General features: G+C 46.3%; 1 protein-coding gene across 3 annotated transcripts in view; it reads left to right on the top strand.

Annotated features, from left to right (window-relative positions):
- The first annotated feature begins 4,248 nt into the window (after nt 1-4,248).
- Nucleotides 4,249-19,441, top strand: part of LOC310708276 (glypican-5-like) — a 410,849-nt gene continuing 395,656 nt past the window's right edge. For all 3 annotated transcript variants that reach the window (XM_083506454.1, XM_083506453.1, XM_083506452.1), the window contains exon 1: nt 4,249-5,903. In XM_083506454.1, the coding sequence (XP_083362580.1) occupies nt 5,717-5,903 (187 nt within the window). In that variant the 5' untranslated portion in view covers nt 4,249-5,716. The remainder of the gene's footprint in view (nt 5,904-19,441) is intronic.

Here is a 19,441-nt window from a genome sequence, read left to right as displayed (position 1 = left end):
CACTGGTCCTACTAGCTAGGGATCATTGGAGTTGTAGGCCAAAAACATCTGGAGGGCCGTGGTTGAGGAAGCCTGGCCTATGCTATTAGAGATGCAGGAGGTCTGTCTTCCCCTTCCACCTGGCTATTCTAATAACTAACAGAAGAAGAAATTACCAAGTACCAATAATACATATCATGTAGCACTTTTAGGTTAAAATCCTATATGTGTACCAGGGAGTAGCTTACAGTGAACTGTGTGGGACTTACTGCTGTGTACATAACCTCCAACATTTCTCCAATGAAAATAGGGACGTCTCATTTCATAATGATAATTTTACTATTTATACCCCACACATCTCACTAGGTTTCCCCAACCACTCTGGGCAGCTTCCAACATATATAAAAACATAAGAAAACATTAAACATATTTTTAAAAAACCTTCCCTATGCAAGATTGCCTTCAGACGGCTTGTGGGTCGGATAACTCCATACCCTCCAACATTTCTCCAGTGAAAATAGGGACATCCTAAGGAAAACTGGGACATTCCAGGATCAAATCAGAAAGCAGGATGGCTTCTCTAAATCAGGGATGTCCCTGGAAAATAGGGACGCTTGGAGTGTCTGTGAGTAGTCATGCCCATGACTGCACCATTAAAGCCACTTTCAGTGCCCTCTCTAGATAATCGTATATGGCATCCCTTTTAAAGTATGATTAGCAGTTCTGAGCTTATTGAGGGCCACATTTAAATAACAGTTAACTACTCGGGGGGGTTTTGCAAAATGTTAAGAATGTAAAGCCAGCTGAATCATGAAGGCTTAATAAAAGTGCAGATAACTTACTTGGCCACTGTAAATACTTGACTGGTGGTGTTAATGACTATAAATAGGAGTCACTCAATCATGTGCTTTATTGGTGTATCATTTTAGGCGCAGGACTGTGTTTTATAACTAGAGGCTTATAGACAACCTCACACTACAACCGGTACAGAAATAGATTTCATGGCCAGCAGGACTTAATTATGATGTTTCACTTGCTGGGAACTGACAATAAATGCACTGCAAGGTTTACATGACTGAGAGGAACTGACATTACTAATATTCCTTTGCTACTACAGGTGGTAGTTATTTCTTGGAGACAATGGATTTTTTTATATATATATAAAAGAAGTCATCTTACACTGTTGATGTTTTGCCAGGAAATTGATTGGCCTGTGTGTTTCGAGAAGCTGAAGGCATCTAATGGGCAGATGTATCAACATGGGCCAAGAAAGGGTGGTCATGTATCTTACTTGAGAGTGGGCAGCCCTGTATTTGAAGGAATCCTCTCCTTGAGCCTTCCCCAGATGTTCTGCAATACAGCATTTATCACCTCTACCCACTAAATATTATCCAGAGGGAGGTGTTTCTTGTGGCAGGGCTCATTTGTAATAGCAGTGGTACATGTCCTTCCCTCCCCACTTTGCTGCTCTTGTTGCCACAGGAAGTGGAACCGGCCATCATTTTGCGTCCTTCACAATGTCGCAGTCATTCTGAGACACTGTGGCAGCCACCACAAAACAATGGTGGGTAATATTTGGCCACGTGGTTCTCCCTTTTGTGGGTCAGGGAAGGTAAACTATCCAGGGATTTTGATTTGATGAAAGGTGGTTTCAAAGTTGAACAAATAAATAAATAGAGTAAAAAAAAATTCTCAGAAAACTCTGGAGGAATTTTGACCCTTACCAACTGTTTCTGGTGGGAGGGCAAAAATTCTTCCACTGATGGCAAATACCCTGGTGCTAAGCATCAGTAAACATTACTGGGATGAGAGACAGATCAGATAAGGCTGTTTCTACAGGAGTTTGCTGTGCGCACTGGACTTTCGATATGAGCTATTTTGCTTGTCTTTCTGTTTCTTTTCTCAGATATCTTTCCAGAAGCCTCTCACAGCTCCAACACCAGCAGTAGCATGGTTTCATACAGAGATTTAGTGTTTGCTTATTTTTCACCTATCAGAGTTTGAACCAAGAAATAGCAGCCGAGCCCTTTGAACACTGGAATTACCTAGCCAATAGTTCTATTATGAAATCCCAGAACATGCTCACTACGTGGCCTTCTCATGTCCAGGGCAACAAGAGAGACAGTCAAACCTATTCTCTGCTTATCAGTACTGCTTCCTTGAGGCACATTTGCATTTATACAAAGAGTTTTCAATCACAGCTGAGTTTACATAGGCAAGCTGGGGAGCATAGACAGACAGACATAGAATTGTTCAAAAATCAGAACATCACCATGGCTTATAAAGCTGTGTTCCCATAGTCTTGCAGCAGCATGCTGAAATTAGGGCATGCAAAGGATTCTTTGAGTCTGGAGGTGAAAATTGACCTGATCATGCATCATTTCCAGGGCGGCTCTACAGTTGGGTGGAGTGAGTTGGCTGCCTCAGGTGGCAAATGCTGGGAGGGGTGGTGAGTTATCAGAAACAGAGCTGTGTGTGTTATTCAAGCTGTCCCATGCCACCTAAACTAGCTTGCTGTCCCATCACCAGTGGTGGAGCATATGCCCGCGCTGCCCAGGGTGGGCACACTGCTGAAGGGAGCGGGGGTGTGGGGCATGGAGGGAGCCATGTGCACCCACCGATCCCGCTTCCTTCCTCTCCTCTTCCCTTCCCCCTCCATTATTTACTCGCCTGCCTCCTTCCCATCCTCTTGCCTGCCTGCCTGCCTGCCTGCCTGTCTGCAAGTGTCCCAGGAGGCTTGCCGCCAGTGGCACACCACCAGACGCTCGCAGGCAAGGCAAGCAGGGGAGAGGACAGGAAGGCGAATAAATAATGGAGGGGGAATGGAAGGGGAGAGGAAGGAAGTGGGATCAGTGGGTGCACACAACACCTGCCCGGGGGTGCACGAGATGCCCGGTGTGGGAGGAGTGCCGCTGTGAAGATCCACACGGGGGGATTTTGTCACCCTCCTAGAGATGGCACCTGGGGTCGAACACTCCCCCCACCCCCACTTTCGCCAGCCAGTTCCCATCACCAGTGTTAAAGTAACAGTAATAGGCAAGCCTGTCTGGCTTTTTGTATGTGGAATGGGAGGGGGTGCCATTCTCCCTTCCACCTCAGGCGGTGAAATGCATTGGGTTGACCCTGGCTGTCTCCCCCTGACTGGTCGCAACCAATGGTTTATAGGTGGGTCCCTTCCAATTCTACAGTTCTATTATTCTCTGCTACATTCTTGTTTACATTCTAAAAAAAAAAGAATATATTGTATATATTCTAAAATTATTGATGAGATCCCCTCCCTTTTTTAATACCTTTTTGGTCCGTTTTGCCCTAAATACATTTTACAACCTGTTTTACACATGAGCAGCTAATCCAATTATGTTTGCAAAGCTCCTCCTGCATTCCAGCACAAGATCGTTATAAACTGCAGACTTGGGAAGGAACTGCCCCACTCCCTGATTCTTGTCTCTTCTCCCCCACCTTGTGGTTTTACATCCTACCAGATGTAGGATGCATCCTACCCTCCAGTATTCTGGAGCTTTTTCGTTGGTCTTAGTCAGGGCATCACCTTATTCTTGATTTTGAAGCTCTTCCTCCACCCAATAAATGGACTAGCATGACAGCCTGTGCTTTTTGTTTATTATCTGTAGGCCATGGCGTGGTTAAGTTCAAGAAAGACCATGGAAATTGCTCTTTCTTAGGACTATTTCTGATTCTGAACAATTCTAGCATAATTTCATCAGGGTCAGATGCTGTGCTGGCTGGGGCTGATGGGAGTTGTAGTCCAACGGCATCTGAGGGGCACCAGGTTGGTGGTGGCTGCTTCATTGTTAAAAAGCAGCAGGTTTGCTGCTTTCTGGTACTGTGCTGAATATAATGACAGGAGCTGAGCCCTGCTTCAGATTAAGCTCTGTATATGATTGGCGTGCACTGAAGTTTTGTCTTCCTCCATCCCACCCCCTGGCCGTGGCAGAGCTCCCAAGTCTTAATAGATGCACATATGGCAGAAATTCAACATGTGAAGCTTTTTTCATCACTACTTCAGCTCAGGAAAAGATACACCTGTTGAATTACGCCTCTTGAGCAGCTGTTAAAAGGCACATGATCTTTGCTAAAAATAAAAAGGTGGCAACCCTAATGGTGTGTTTGGGTGCGTGCATAAGGCAGCAATATTACGCCTGCTGGTGTGGGGGTAAATTCCAGAGAACACAGTGAGTCATATTTCTGAGTAAGCATGGAATTGAGGGTTTTTCAGAGTTAGAAGGGACCTTATCCAGCTCCCTGCTCTGTGCATGAATCTTGCAACATGGAAGATGCAGCTACTACTCATGATCAGAGGTAGCATGCCTCTGAATACCAGTAACTGGAGAACAATGGGGAGGAGAGAAACTTTTGCTCTCATGTTCTGTTGTGGGCTTCCTATAGGCATCTGCTTATCACCAAGGGAAACGCGATTCTGGATTAAATAGGGCGTTGGTCTGATCTAGCTGCCCTGTCAGTTATTCTGCTCGGAAGTGCAGTTGCATGGAAGCATTTGCTTTCTTCAGCGATGTCTCCCTGAAGAACGTGTCTCGTGGACACGGACTTAATAATCTAGGACTGCCAGGTTTGTTTTCATTCTTTAGGGTTTCTTGCTTTCTTTGACAACAGCTTTCCCTATATATATTGACATCACTGGAGCTTTTCCAGGCACGGAGAGAAAGGATCTCTTTTGTAAAGCAAGCTGCTGTTACAACCCACAGAAGCCGGTGTGACACCCAAGCCGCTTCAAAGCCGAAGACGGCACATGTGCACAAACTTGACGCAACCTCCCACGGCGCGATTTAGGTCTTTTCTTCGAAAAGTCACGCATGTGCACCTAACTGGGTCGCACTTTTCAAAAATCGGATCCCCGCAGTATATAATCTGATGCTGGACTTCCGTTCACGAGCTACGGCTCACAGCTAGTGCCAAGCAAAGGCTGTCCCGCAGTTCTTCGAAAAGTTCCCTGGCACCCAACTATATAAACCTCTCCCCCCCCCCGCACCCCACCCCCTGCGTTACAGCAGAGAGTCGTTCCTCGGCGACTTTGCACGCACGGGATCTTGCTGCGTCAGTGTGCGGCTTTAAAGGAGATTTCCTCAAGGTTTTTTTTCCCCTCTCTCTCTCCTCAAAGTGGGGGTTATTTATTTATTTAAAGGAGCCTAATTATAGCAACAAGCCAATGAGCGAGATCTGCCTCTCCCCCTTTTCACAGACATACCCTACTGTGCGAGGAGGGCTGGGCCGCCAGGACCACAACCACCTCCCGCCAGACGCGTTCATTGGCGGTAGAGCCGCTTGGAGGACGAAGAGGAGGAGGAGGGCACGTTTCGAACGCTAGCGTTTTCCCCTGGCTGGACCGCCTTTGCGAGCGTTCCACGGTTCGAACGCCGAGTGGGGAAAGGAAAGGGAAACCCCCACGTTCGCAGGCTCTCAACGTTCGGAGGCTGGAACGTTGCCGCTCTCCGCGTTCGGCAGGCAGCGTGCAGCGCACCGTCTCCAGCGGGGCTCCTTCCTTTTAAATCTCACTCCACCGCCCACCCGCCTTCCTCAACTCGCAACTTTGCCCAGTGCAACTTTGCTCATAGCTTGCTCGGCGGCGGCGGTGCCACCCATTTCCACCCGATTCCTTTTCTCCCCACCCCGCGCGAGTCCACCCGGTGTTGGTTCTGATTGACTTTCTGGGAACGTGCTGGGCGTCCCTGGCTTATCTCCGTCCCTGGTGGGGAATGTGGAAATGGCCGGTGACAGGAGCCCTGGGGTCTTCTTGTGCCGGCGACGCTTCGGGCTCCTGCTGTTGGCGGCGGCCGGACTATGCGGCGGGGTCTCCGGAGTCAAGAATCCCAGCTGCCACGAAGTGAGGACGGCGTTTCAGATCCGCCAGATCGGCCCCCTCAAGCTGGTGCCCGATGTTCCCACAGCCGGTCAGTACCTACACATGCACCCCCTTCTCTTCCCGTTTAGACCAGCGGTCTCCCAAGGCTTCCCCGTGGGGGTGGGGGTTGTGACGCGCTTAACTCCGGTTCCTTGCTCTGCTTAGGGCACGTGGGAATGGTTACAAGAGCCGCCTTTTGACAGAGGAAGGCGGCTCGGGAAGAGGTGCTAGAGCGGGTGGGGGAAGCCGAGGGAGTTGAAATGGACGCGGCGGCGGCAGCTGAAGGAGCGGTCAATGGGCAGAATGGCCCCCGGGGCTGCTCCTAGCGTCTTCTGCAACTTGGTTTGCTGAGGCTGAGCTGTTGCTCGGACCCAACGCTTAGAGAGGAGGTCGTAGCAATTCGCTGGAAATTCTTCTTATTCCCTCCACTTTGGCCCTGGAGGTTGTGGGTGGTGGGGACTGGGGGCTCTTGGTGACCCGTCTGTTAGGACGCACACCCTTCTAACACAATCCTCGTACTGATAAGAACATGAGGGCAAGCAGGTGGGCAGAGGTGGCTGGCTGATTGCTGGTGGGAGGGGCAGGATTGAGAGCAGAGAGATAGAGACTGAGAGAGTGAGAGTGCAGGTGTCTGTCCCCAAGAACCTTGGGAACTGTAGTTTGTATGGGTGTTGGGAATTATAGTACAGTTTGGGGGGGGGGTCAGCTACAGTTACCATGATTTTTGGATGGGTGGGTGGGATGTGCTTTAAATGTAGGGTATGCACACAACCCAGGTGTAAAGGTAAAGGACCCCTGACAGTTAAGGCCAGTCACGACGACTCTGGGGTTGCGGCACTCATCTCGCTTTACTGGCCGAGGGAGCCAACATTTGTCCACAGACAGTTTTCCCGGGTCATGTGGCCAGCATGACTAAGCCACGTCTGGCGAAACCAGAGCAGTGCACAGAAACACCATTTACCTTCCCGCTGGAGTGGTATCTATTTATCTACTTGCACTTTGACGTGCTTACGAACTGCTAGGTTGGCAGGAGCAGGGACTGAGCAACGGGAGCTCATCCCTTTGCTGGGATTTAAACCACCGACCTTCCAATCGGCAAACCCTAGGCTCATTGGTTTAGACCACAGCACCACCCGTGTCTGTACAAGAGAGTAAAAGCAGGGAATTTGTGCAAGGTGCCTCATTTTTTGCTTGTTTACTTCTGGGTGTTTGTGTGCAGCTGTGGGGTTTGGGTACAGCAAGTTGAGTCCTCACCACTGTGCTACCAAGTGGAGGCAGTGACTCACTCACTTACTCAGGATGACCCTGCTAGGCTCAATCCTTCCCACCCTGTTGGCCAAGGAGAGAGCGAGTTCTAAGTTAAGCCTCCAAGGGAGACAGTGGGCTAGTGAAAAGAAGTAGTTTGCAACCATCATTTGCCCTGTCTTCTCCACTGTGCTGCTCCTGCATGATTGGATGAGGCCAGCAATGGCTTCTAGAACTAATTGCCACCTGCCTCCCTCTCTGGGAGTCTCTTACCTGCTTCCTTGATAGTGGCAGCCTGCTAGGGAAGGTTGTGCACTGGTGAGTGGACAGGAGAACCAGGCAGATGTTTCTTGCATGAGGACCCAACTTCTCGCTTGCTCACCTACTCTGTCTGGTGCTGTGGCGGGTGGGCGGGGGTTAGCCCTGCCTGTGCCACCTTAGAGGGCGACCCAGTGGGCGTGAGGCTTTTCATAGAATTGGAAGGAGCCCAAAGGGCCATTTAACCCAACTCCCCAGCCCTACTCAGTCCAGCCCTATGCAGAGAAGTGAGTGGAGACAGTAGCTGCTCCTGCAAGGCCTACACTTCCCCACCATGGATCCTGGAAGAGAGAGGGTAAGTGGGCCAAGGCTGGGTGCAGTTCCACTTCTTCTGGCTCACCTGCATTTCCTGACCGGGGTGGCAGAGCTTCCAAAGTGAGTTGGTGAGTGAATGCTCCTTGCAGCCACTACTCACTTTTGTCCACTTTGGCCTAGAGGCAGAGGAGTGACAGTTCCATTGCACTACTTTCCTTTTAAGTCTGAGTGAGATGGGGCGGTTTGTGTGGCACAGAGCGGACCCTGCCAAACCTTCTGGGGGCTGCTAGCTTTCAGCACCAGCTGGTCCATCCAGTGGCCCCTTCTGTGGCTCTGTGCCATGGGCCGCTGCCCCAGATGTGCAGGCCATCAAAGCCTTCATCGATGCTTCAGCTGAGATTCCTGCATCACAGGCGGTTGGACTAGATGACTCTCGGGTCCCTTCCAGCTCTACAATTCTATGAACGCGGCCTGTTCTGAGCAGCACCCTGGAAATGCTGGCTTGCTGTTGTTTGAGTTCTAAATGTACAACAACACAGGGCTTCCCTGTATTTGGCCCTATGGGAATGTAGGCAAGGATTAGGCAGGAAACCCCAACCCCCTTTGCTGCTGTGTTGTATAACGCTACCAGGGAGCACAATTTGGCTAGAATGTGTGTGTTGGGTGGAGGATGTTGTAGGACATGCTGTGTTGTAGGCAGGGCATGCTGATTTCATTAAAGCCCCCCCGCCCCCACTTCCCTCCAATAATTTGAGTATTGTCCAGAACTCACAGAAATGAAAAATAGTCTTCCTGTAAATCAGGTTAATGGAAGGGAGGGTGACTCAAGCCAGAGGCACAATAGCAGTCTAACTGAATATGTACCCCGTCTGTCTGCTCCCTGTTCTGTACTTCCTAGGAACTTAATATAGCTCCTATTGTAGCTAAGCACTGCGCTGGTCAGTCTCTGTGCCCAGAGCCAGGTTGTTAGCAAATCTCTTCACCAGGCATAGAAAAATGAATCTATTGCAGCAGCAAATTAGATTGCCGGGATCATTTGGTCCAAGAGAGAGAGAGAGAAATCTCTCTTAACAGGCAGTTTAGAAACTGCAGATGCAAAAGATCTCTAGGTGCAAGCCTACCAAGTTCTTGGAGATACGCCAAGAAAGAATTTAACCCAGACCACTTTGTTGCAAGACTCATGCAAAGTGGAAAAAATTTTATAGCATCAGTTTTAGTTCGGTCACAGGTGGACCACAATAAAGCACATTTTGCAGGGAAGTCAAAAGGAAACTTTTCTTGTAATTAAAAGTAGCAGCTCTGCCTTTCACTACAGTAATTGTCTGTACATATATCAAACACAGCTTTTGCTGAAATTGATACTGTGTCATGTACTATTCATTAGTGTATTATTCCCTCTCTTCTTAAATTTATTTTATGGGAATGGAATCTGAAGTCAGGAATAATGGCCTTCCCCATTCCACCCCACAGTTTCTTATATGAAAGAACTTTTTAATAATTCAATTAACAGTGACCCCTGGGGAAGTTTTGCTTCCCTCCCTGGCCCTCTTCATTTAGCAGGTGTTGCTTTCTTCAGCAGAGACTGGACAATATGTTGTACTTTATTCCACCAATGCAAAGGAGTAGTCAACTTACTGTAGGATTGCTCTGTTCCTGGACGGGAGATAGTGGTGGTAGTTTTGGGGTCACTCTCGCATAAATATGGTGCAGAAAGCATGAACCGGACTAGATGCAGCCCAGTGCGGAAGCGAGGGGGGATGGAGATAGCTTCTAAACATGTGTGCATGGCACACTCACTCTCACACATGCATGCACAGTCCCTCACAGAATGGTGGGACATCGTTTCCAGAGTGAGAGAATAGGACTGCATGGTCAAGCTATCTATGCCACCCAAATTCCATTGTTTTAAATTAAGCTTTCTCCCAGGTGAGTGAGTATAGGATTGCAGCCCTACTGTCGTATCATTTTCATTTTGTAGGATTGCATAAGCCCTTCATGCTTGAGTACTTCTGTGCAGTGCTCAAAATCTTTTAAATGGTCTGATATTTACTAGAGGGAAGGGGAATGCTCTTCACTGAGATGTCACAGGTACTATCCAATAGGTACCTGTGACACTCTTGCAACCAACTTTTTATGCTGTGCACACTAGTGGGGTCATGGAAGGCTGCTTTTTCTCAAAATGTTATTGTCCGAATGCTCATAAGATGTGTTCTCCACCCCACCCAAATTGCTCTAGTTCAGGAAGTCATTAAGGTGTTTGACACATGATTAAAATACTCGCTTTGCCTCTTCTACTCTGAAGCATCTGTTGCTTGCTATTGTCTTGGGCTAGATATATTAACTTGAGCAGACCATTTGTCTTCTGTGGCAACTTCTTACCTAAGAGCCTTGAAATTTAGTGACAATTAGAGATTTATTCTGATGGAATTGTGGAAACGTTTCTGCCTTCTCAAGCATGTTGAGGGGGAGGCAACCAGAGCAAAGGGGCAAATTTGCAATCTGTTGCGGTTAATGTTATGTGTGCTGAGACTCTTATTCTGATCAGCGCCTGTACACCTGTGCCTTGGATAATGGCAACCAACACACTGTGGTGCAGTTATGAGACTTCTACTTTGGGTTGCAGGGAGCTGATGTGCTGATATCTAATATCAAGTTTGCTTGCTGGAGTTGTGCGAATCATTATCTCTGAGTCTAACCCTCCTGCCAAATGATACAGGTGATCAGTGACTAGATTTCTCCACATTTCAGAATGTGGAGGACAAAGCAGGACAAAACAGTCCTGACAGGAGGCTTCAAGTTGGATTGAAGTAATTGTATTCAGGGAGTGGTGGTTGGTAGGGCATTGTTTTAAGCTTTCCTTCCTTGCAGTATTCCTGAACAAAATTGTACCCTCCTTGGCTGCTATTTGACCCATGGATGGTGGGGAAATATAGGTACCTGTAGCCCTGCGTGGACCTCTTGACAACAGTGAGGACTGAAGGTAATTGGTACAGGGAGCAAAGGGTTAAGCCAGGGGTCAGGTGCTGCTGCTGCTTCTCGTGGGTAGGCAGAGCGAGTTCGTCCGCTCCGCTCTCTGGCCCACAGGAGCACCAGGGTGGCGGTGGCGGAGGGAAGATGAGCAACACGAAAGGGCTGGCTCCTGAGAGGGGCTGCTTAAAATGGTGCTCAGGCAGCTCAGCCCAGCCTCCTTCCTCCTCTAGGCAGGGCAGGGAGAAGCCAGGAGGAGAAGGGAATAATAGAATAGCGTGGGGGGGGGGGGAATGGCGCAGCCTGAATGAACAGAATCCCCACACCAATCCACGGACAGCCCGCGGGCTGGATCCTGAAGGCCATTGGGCCTGATCCGGCCCGCAGCCCTTAGTTTGCCGATCTCTGGGTTAAGCCTTCCTCCTCCAGCGCTACTGCTCTGATCAGAAGCAGAGAACCCTACGGCTGCTTCAAAGTTATTTTTTTTAAAAGACATTGCAAGATCCAGTTGTGTCTCTCGTGTAATTTTGGTCTTTTCCTTTAAAAGGCTGAAATAGTGCTTTGTGCTCCTTGGAGAGAATAAGATACATTAAGCGCAGTGCTGGAAACATGAGGTGGACATCTTGAGGGAAGTGCTAATGCATATCCTTGACCTCTCATTCTGCCTCCATCTCTCCAGTAAATACAAAAATTGTGGCTTTGTACATCCTTTTTCCTTTTGTTGATCTTGCTGGACAAGATGCCAGTGAGAGCCCCACAAACCAATTAATGTTATAGTCTTTTTTTTGTTCCCTAATGCAACCTCTTTCATTGTGTTATATTGGTCTTTCATCTGCATGTTGTTTGTTTTGTGCTCGTCTATGTTGAACAACAAGTGTAACCACCCAAAGTCTTTTTTTTTAAAGTTTTATTTACACATTTCAAGTTTATACATTTCATTAATTTTACAATCAATTTAACATTTCAAAGTTTGACTTCCTTCCCCCTCTTTTTGTGGTTCCTTCAATTTTTTTTTTATAGCTTCTGCATATCCCAATTCATTAATTTGGTCATTTCATTATGTACTTTAAATATATACACTTATGAAACTGCAAGTTATTGCAATAACCCTGCCAATGTTTTTATCTGTTAGCAATTTATCCATATATATTCAATAAGCCATTTCCATTCTTTTATAAAAAGTTTGTTATCTTGATTTCTTATTCTTCTGGTAAGTTTTGCCATTTCTGGATACGCCACAAGTTTTTGTATCGATTCTTCCTTTGCTGGGACTTCTGCTTCTTTGCACCCAAAGTCTTGGCATTTTTGTTTCCTTTTTTACTTTCATAAAATGTATACACAAAACAAACAAAACAAAACAAAAACCCTCAAAACAGTTTACAAAAATATAGCACAATAAAAGGAAGAGGAATTTTACAACCCTACCTTAAAACATACAAAATATAAAATACTAAAACAGATTAAAATTACCATAACTTTCTAAGCATCTGGGTAGGCTCGTCTAAACAAGAATGCTTTTAACGGGTGCTGAAAAGAGTAATGTGAAAGTGCTGGCTTGAGCTCAAAAGGCAGAGAGTTCCAAAGTCTAGGTACTGCCACACTAAATGACCAATTTCTTTCAGATGCCAGAATGGGTATTATGCAGTAGCACCAATTCTGCCGATCAAAGCGGTCAAGTGAGCACATGATGGGGTAAAGTGATCCCATGAACTGGTCCCCAGTTATTAAGGGCTTTATATGCAAATAGTAAGACCTTGAACCTGGCCCAGTGGCAAATCGACAACCAGGGCAGACCTCTAACACAGGTGTTATATGCTGACAAGGCCTCACGCTGTCAGCAATCATGCTGCAGCATTCTGCGCTAAGTGCAGCTTCTGGATCAAGTGCAGAGGAAACCCTACATAGAGTTCCTTGCAGTAATCCAGTCTGAAAGTAACCAACACAGACCAGGTTTTCCTGGTCCAGGAATGGGCATATTTGCCAAACCAGTCACAGTTGGTAAAAGGCACTTCTGGCCACTGAGGCTGCCTGTCCAATTTCTCATTGCATTTAAAACTACTAATATGTACATAGCATAACTTCCATTGAGCTGAGTAGGCTTACCTCTGAGCAGACATGCATAGGATTGCACTTTTAGTGTTTTTGTCAAAGTGTCTCAAAGGGATTCTTAAATCCTATAATAAAAAGTATGCCGGGCTAGAATGCTGCTTTTATAGTATGTCTTGAGTTATTTTTCCTTTCCCCCCACTTTTTTTTTTGGTTTTGTTTCTGGCCGCATTGTTGTAGGCATTTATTTTATATACCGCATTTTTTGCTCTATAAGACTCACTTTTTCCCTCCTAAAAAGTAAGGGGAAATGTGTGTGCGTCTTATGGAGCGAATGCAGGCTGTGCAGCTATCCCAGAAGCCAGAACAGCAAGAGGGATCACTGCTTTCGCTGCACAGCGATCCCTCTTGCTGTTCTGGCTTCTGGGATTCAGAATATTTTTTTTCTTGTTTTCCCCCTCCAAAAACTAGGTGCGTCTTGTGGTCTGGTGCATCTTATAGAGCGAAAAATATGGTATTAGCCCTTTTATGATGCCAATCATGTCTCAGCCCGGGAATACGTGATGGGGAAATTACACAATGCCTTTGAGCATATGCAGAGTGCCTTTCTGTTTGTCCTGGAATAACCCCTGGGATTAGGAGGTTTTACATTTGTCGACCTTACAGGAAACTTTACAGGAAAAGCTACTTTATAACTCAAGATTAAAGAGGCCGCTTCAGATTTGCTTCAGGTGTATTGATCGACATACAAATGCTAAGTTTATAAATACACTGCTGACAAATACCGGCAGTTAAAAGCATATACTTCTCTCTACCTCCCACTGCTCCCTGACTTAAGAAGTTGGCCATTTGTCCCTCAAAACATGATAACTGCCCTTCATTCCATTATCTACTTCTGTTGCCAAGCCCATTTTGCTTCTCCTTAACTTTGCAGCACAACAAATATACAGCCTTTCCTCTCTGCAAAGACTCTGGTTCATGCCCTCTTCATCTCTTGCCCTGACTACTGCGTGATGCCCCCCCATCTTTCTCTAGCTTTCTGCCATCAAAACCATCCACCTCTCTGATAACTCTGACCATATGACACCTCTCTTTAAATCTCTATTCTCATCTCCTAATGCATCCTGCGCTCCTCATCCTTCTTTTCAAAGGCCTCTGAAACCATGTCATATTTATCTGCTCTCATATGCCAGTGCATCTCTCTGCTGACCTCCACTCCTTCAGCTCTCCCCCCCCCATAGCTGTCCAAAGGACTCTGACCTTTTGCGGCTCCTTTGGCTTGGGCCTACCCTTTAGAAAACACACACACACACACACACACACACACACACACACACATTTGTCTAATGCCGTTTGTCTTACGTGCTTCCAATCCCTCTTTAAAACCCACATTTTCCATGGAGCCTTTTGTTGTCCAGAGGTGACTCACTGGGACCCTGCAGATGTTGCTGGACTGTAACTCCTACCATCTCTGTCTATTGACCATGCTGGCTGGGGGAAGGGCCATAGGGTATGTGCTTCAGGGGCAATAAGTACCAAATTGAATCCTTAGTGCCTCCAGATGTAAGACAGAGTCCTGTACTCCTTCCGATGAGTCCAGTAACATCTGGAGGACTAGAGGAGAGCCACCCTAAAATAATAATAATAATAATAATAATAATAATAATAATAATAATAATAATAATAAAATTATTATTTATACCCCGCCCATCTGGCTGAGTTTACCCAGCCACTCTGGGCAGCTTCCAATCAAGTGTTAAAAAATTTACAGCATTAAATATTAAAAACTTCCGTAAACAGGGCTGCCTTCAGATGTCTTTTAAAGAGAAGATAGCTGCTTATTTCTTTCACATCTGAAGGGAGGGCATTCCACAGGGTGGGCGCCACTATGGAGAAGGCCTTCTGTCTGGTTCCTTGTAACCTCACTTTTCGCAATGAGGGAACCGCCAGAAGGCCCTCGGCGCTGGATCTCAGTGTCTGGGCTGAACGATGGGGCTGGAGACGCTCCTTCAGGTATACTGGACCGAGGCGATTTAGGGCTTGAAAGGTCAGCATCAACACTTTGAATTGTGCTCAGAAACGTACTGGAAGCCAATGCAGATCTCTCAGGACCGGTGTTATGTGGTCCCGGCGGCCACTCCCAGTCACCAGTCTAGCTGCCGTATTCTGGATTAATTGCAGTTTCTGGGTCACCTTCAAAGGTAGCCCCACGTAGAGCGCATTGCAGTAGTCCAAGCGGGAGATAACTAGAGCATGCACCACTCTGGCGAGACAGTCCCCAGACAGGTAGGGTTTTAGCCTGCGTACCAGGTGGAGCTGGTAGACAGCCGCCCTGGACACAGAATTAACCTGTGCCTCCATGGACAGCTATGAGTCCAAAATGACATAGTGCCTCCAATATGTACTTACACCTGTGCAAATGCATAGACAGCAAATGTGGCTTCCCTATTTACTCTCAACGCCCCCCCCATCCCCATCCCCATTCCTCTTTTTGCCTCCCCTGTGTTACATTATAGTCTTTTGGGCAGAAACATGTCCTCTTGTACTCTGTAAATCACCCTTGCCTGTTGATGGCACTACATGAATTGATGGTAATGATCACAGTTGCTGTTTTCAGTCTCCAAAAATTAATGTGCAAAAAGAAGTCTTTCTTTTTCCAAATGGAGACCAAGATGTGTGCTGCTTCCTTTGGCAGATGAATATCAGGCAGGAGCCAGCTTTCCTACTCGCTTCTCTTCCTGTCTGCCACTTCACAATTCTTTTGGATGGTGCTCCTGAAATAAGAAGTCCCCATATGCTCCAGACCCCCCAGCATGAAAGGACCCACCTACTGTGGCTTTCTGTTTTGCAGAAGCTGGAGAGACAGCAGAACTCTGAATTACGTTAGGCTTTTAAAAACCACTATAGAGTGTCACGTTTTTCTTGTGGTTACAGAAATAAAGGAACTCTTAGTAGGTTATTGGAGGTGGGGAGGGGAGAATCCATTTGTTTCTGTTTTGCTGCACTGCTCCAAATATTGTAGACAAAACACTGGAAAATAAGGGCTGTGTTCTGAAGGCAGAGCTGGGAGTGTGCTTGCTAAGCCTCCTTTATCCTGGTCTCCCTAACTCTATTTTTTAATCATCATCATCATCATCATCAGGCATTGTTCCTTATTATGGATGCGCTTATGGCTGGGTCCGCCTTGTACCACAGTGGTCAGCCTTTATGGCTGTGATGGAATTTGGAACCTGTTTGAGGGTTATCTGTGATGGTGGCTGGATTAGTGCTCTGTGAAGTTTGTGCTGTGAACCATGGGCTGAATTAGGGTAGCCAGGTGAAAAAGCAGGTCAAATATATGCACCTTTAATAGCTGTGTCGAAGAAGGAATGCCATCAGGCATAGCTGGCATGACAAGCTAGACATGCTCGGATTTCCTCTTCTGCACAACTTATCTGGTTCACAAGCTACTGTTCTTTGTTCACCTTTTTGCACACAAAAACCCGATTCTGCTCTGCGGGTATTTGATCTTCCACCCTTTTCTGGGTACAGCCGTGGTGCAAGCGGAACCTATCCGTGAACCTTTTCAACAGTTATGGTTGGCCAGTCTTCCATGGTATACAAATGTTGAGGCTTTCCAGAGGAATCTTGTTTTCTTCCTGCCTCGTTAGAGGCATGCTAGCTCCCTTGAAAATAACAAGCTTCTTTCCCAGAAAACAACAAATAGCTACAGATGTGAAAAGTTAATATGCTTTTAAACTTTGGCTGACATGCTCTTTAATTAAGGATAGGAAGGAATGTACAAAAAGGTGATATTGATCCTCAGCACTGCGCATTAAGTGTTTCATGCTCTTAATATTTGTTAGGCAGCCGTGCCTTTTATCTTATGCCTTCTTAATTGAGTCTGAAACCCTTTCTGTAAGTTCTTAATTTGGTGGTGGTAGTGGGGTTTCCCCTTGCTATGAAGCATGTATGAATCTTATATTGAGAGACCACATCAAGAAACTAATGGAAACTTCCCTGCCTTTGACCTGATCTAACAGGGTCTTCCTTACATTTTTAAGCAGTTTCTCAAATCCCAATAGGAGTCTTCAGGAGTATATATGAATTTTTTCTTGATGGGCTGCATAAAGAAATCAAAAGTATATATTGATTAAAACATGAAAGCACCTGCATGTTCCTAACTGCACCTACGGATTTATTAAAGGTGCAATGCAATAGGTGCCTGTATGCTTTTTCATTTGTGGGGTGGATGTGGGATTTTGTCTGTGGGGAGAAGAAGGGCTAAGCAGTTCCACCATTGCCAATAGAAGCAGTCGGCGGCAGCTTTTTTTTAAAAAAAAGATGCATGTGGGATGACTGGCACACATCTGCCTTGTAACATTTAGGTTGGCCCTCAGTCAAGAAATGATGGGAAGACAACTGAAGGACATAATGACAAGGCCACGCCATTAACTTAGCAACAAATGTGGTACACAAACTTCCTATTGATTTCACAAGAGTTTAAACGGGGCCCATTGTTTTCAAACTGAAAGCTCATGCTGTAAACATTTTCCTGCAAATATGGCAACATTAATATGCTCACGCAGCAAGAAGCTTGTTGCGAGGTGAAATTGAGGGTGGGTAAAATAGAAAACAGTACGCAGAGTTCTTCCCACCCACAGCAATGCGGGTGGGGGTAGGGAATAGCAGAGAAGTAAAAGGGAATAAATCTTATGACGAATGAAGGTGCTCAGTAGGGGGTGAAATGATGTTATAAGAATCAGAGAATCTGCAGAAAATAGAGCACTGCCTTGGAAAAATCTGATATGCATATTTGCAGGCCTGCCTGGAACTTGTCTCCTGCTAATCTTTTTTTGTTTTTAAATTATTTTTTTAATATCTCAAAGCTGTGTAGAGTCAGGAGCCAGATCTTCAGCTGGAATAAGCCAATTATGTCTGCCTAAGTAATTGTCTAATAACCTCCACATTCTTTCCTGTGGAGAGATGAGGATATTGGACTGTATGATGTAATGCACCTACTGTATTCTGATGCTTGGAGAAGGGTTGCCAGAATGTGAAATGCTTCAAGTCCATTTATTTGGAAATGTTCTGTTCTTATTGATAACATTCTTAATAAGATGCATATTCATCTATATAAAAGCAAATGTGAGGGAACCTGTGGCCTTTCAGATGTTGTTGAACTCCAACTCAGTCCCAGTCAGCGTTGCCAGTGGTTGTGGGCGATTGGAGTAGCAATCCAATAACATCTGGAGGGCCACAGGTTCCCCTCCCTGATGGGTCCAAATGGTCCCATGTGATCTTGATCCTATGGAGCTACAGAATTGCCTACAGTGGTGCCTCGCAAGACGAAATTAATTCGTTCTGCGAGTTTTTTCGCCTTGCGAATTTTTCATCTTGCGAAGCACGGTCAAGTCGCAACTGCACCTCTTCAAGCAGTTTTAAGAAAAAGGAAACAAACTTGCAAGACGTTTTCGTCTTGCGAAGCAACTCAAAAAACGAAAAACTCTTTCGTCTTGCGAGTTTTTCATCTTCCGAGGCATTCGTCTTGCGAGGTACCACTGTATCTCTCAAAATGTGCCTAGGGCGCGTGGCTCTGGGCTAGAAGCTGGTGAGGATGTAAATGGCAGCTGTTTTCAAGGGTGTCTGGGCAAACGAATGTTATGTATTCCAAATGCCTTTGATGTGAATTAAAAGGAAGGTTAGTTTAACATTAAGATTTCCAGATCTCGGGAACTGGCTTGAAGTTTCAGGGTTTAGACACATTCTTGGAACCTCCAGGTAGTGGCGGATTTTGGGCTCTCAAATTTCCATGGTACCCTGTGTGACTTTACAATTGGCACCCCTGCCTCTTGTGCTCCATTCAATACCATTGTTGTGGTGTCCCCTGTGGTGCCAGCACCCAGTGCAGCCAAACAGGTCACACAAACCCAAGACTGCCTCTGCTCCCGAGTAAAATCTCGAGTTGAAGAGCATGAATCAAGGAGATGGGCTTTGCCATTCACTCTATGCTTCGTCCATGTTCATCAGGGCACCAAGCACAGTCAGCATGTTTTTCTGATTGGTCAGTGCCACTCTGCTCCCCTCTCCCAGTCTCCACCCTCTGGTTCCACGACATAACATGCCTTAGCTTTCAGACTGGATATTATCCAGTGTCTGTCTTTCTCCAGGGGAAGGGCAACCACTGGGTACAACACTCTGTTTACTGTATCTTGGGGTCTGAGCATTCGGAGCAGACCTGGCCCAAGCTATTAGGCAGAGTGAGACAACCACCTCAAGAAATCTGTGCAATGTGGCCCTTAAGCTTACCAGCTTCCCTCCAGCTGCTGGAGAACACTATTCTGTCCACAGAATCCAATTGCCAGTCCAGTCACCTTCTGTATGTGGAATGAAGAGGGGGAGCCATCTTGTCTGCCTCAGGCTTGGGCTCAGAAGCATTCTGGTCAAGCAACTCCATCACAATTCAGGAACCACGGGTTTAAAATCCCTGTGTTTTCAGGATTACAGGTTCAAAATGCCTGCTCCACTCTGAAACTCTCTGGGTGGTGTTGATTTATGATACAATACAATACAATAATCTTTATTGTCATTGTCCCATACAGAACAACGAAATTGAAAAAAATCTACATCATACATTCAAAAACCAACAAGCCTGCTATCCCAGCTATCCCAGCTTGGTTAACCCCCTAAAAACTCTGATATCCCATAATTAAATACAATATACTTAAATAAGGCTCTTGGGTGATGTGCCTCACAGGATATTTATGAAGCTAAAAT

Source organism: Podarcis liolepis, assembly GCF_965112155.1.
Source record: "Podarcis liolepis genome assembly, chromosome: 5".
Classification (NCBI taxonomy): domain Eukaryota; kingdom Metazoa; phylum Chordata; class Lepidosauria; order Squamata; family Lacertidae; genus Podarcis; species Podarcis liolepis.
This window is presented reverse-complemented; position numbering and strand designations above follow the sequence as displayed.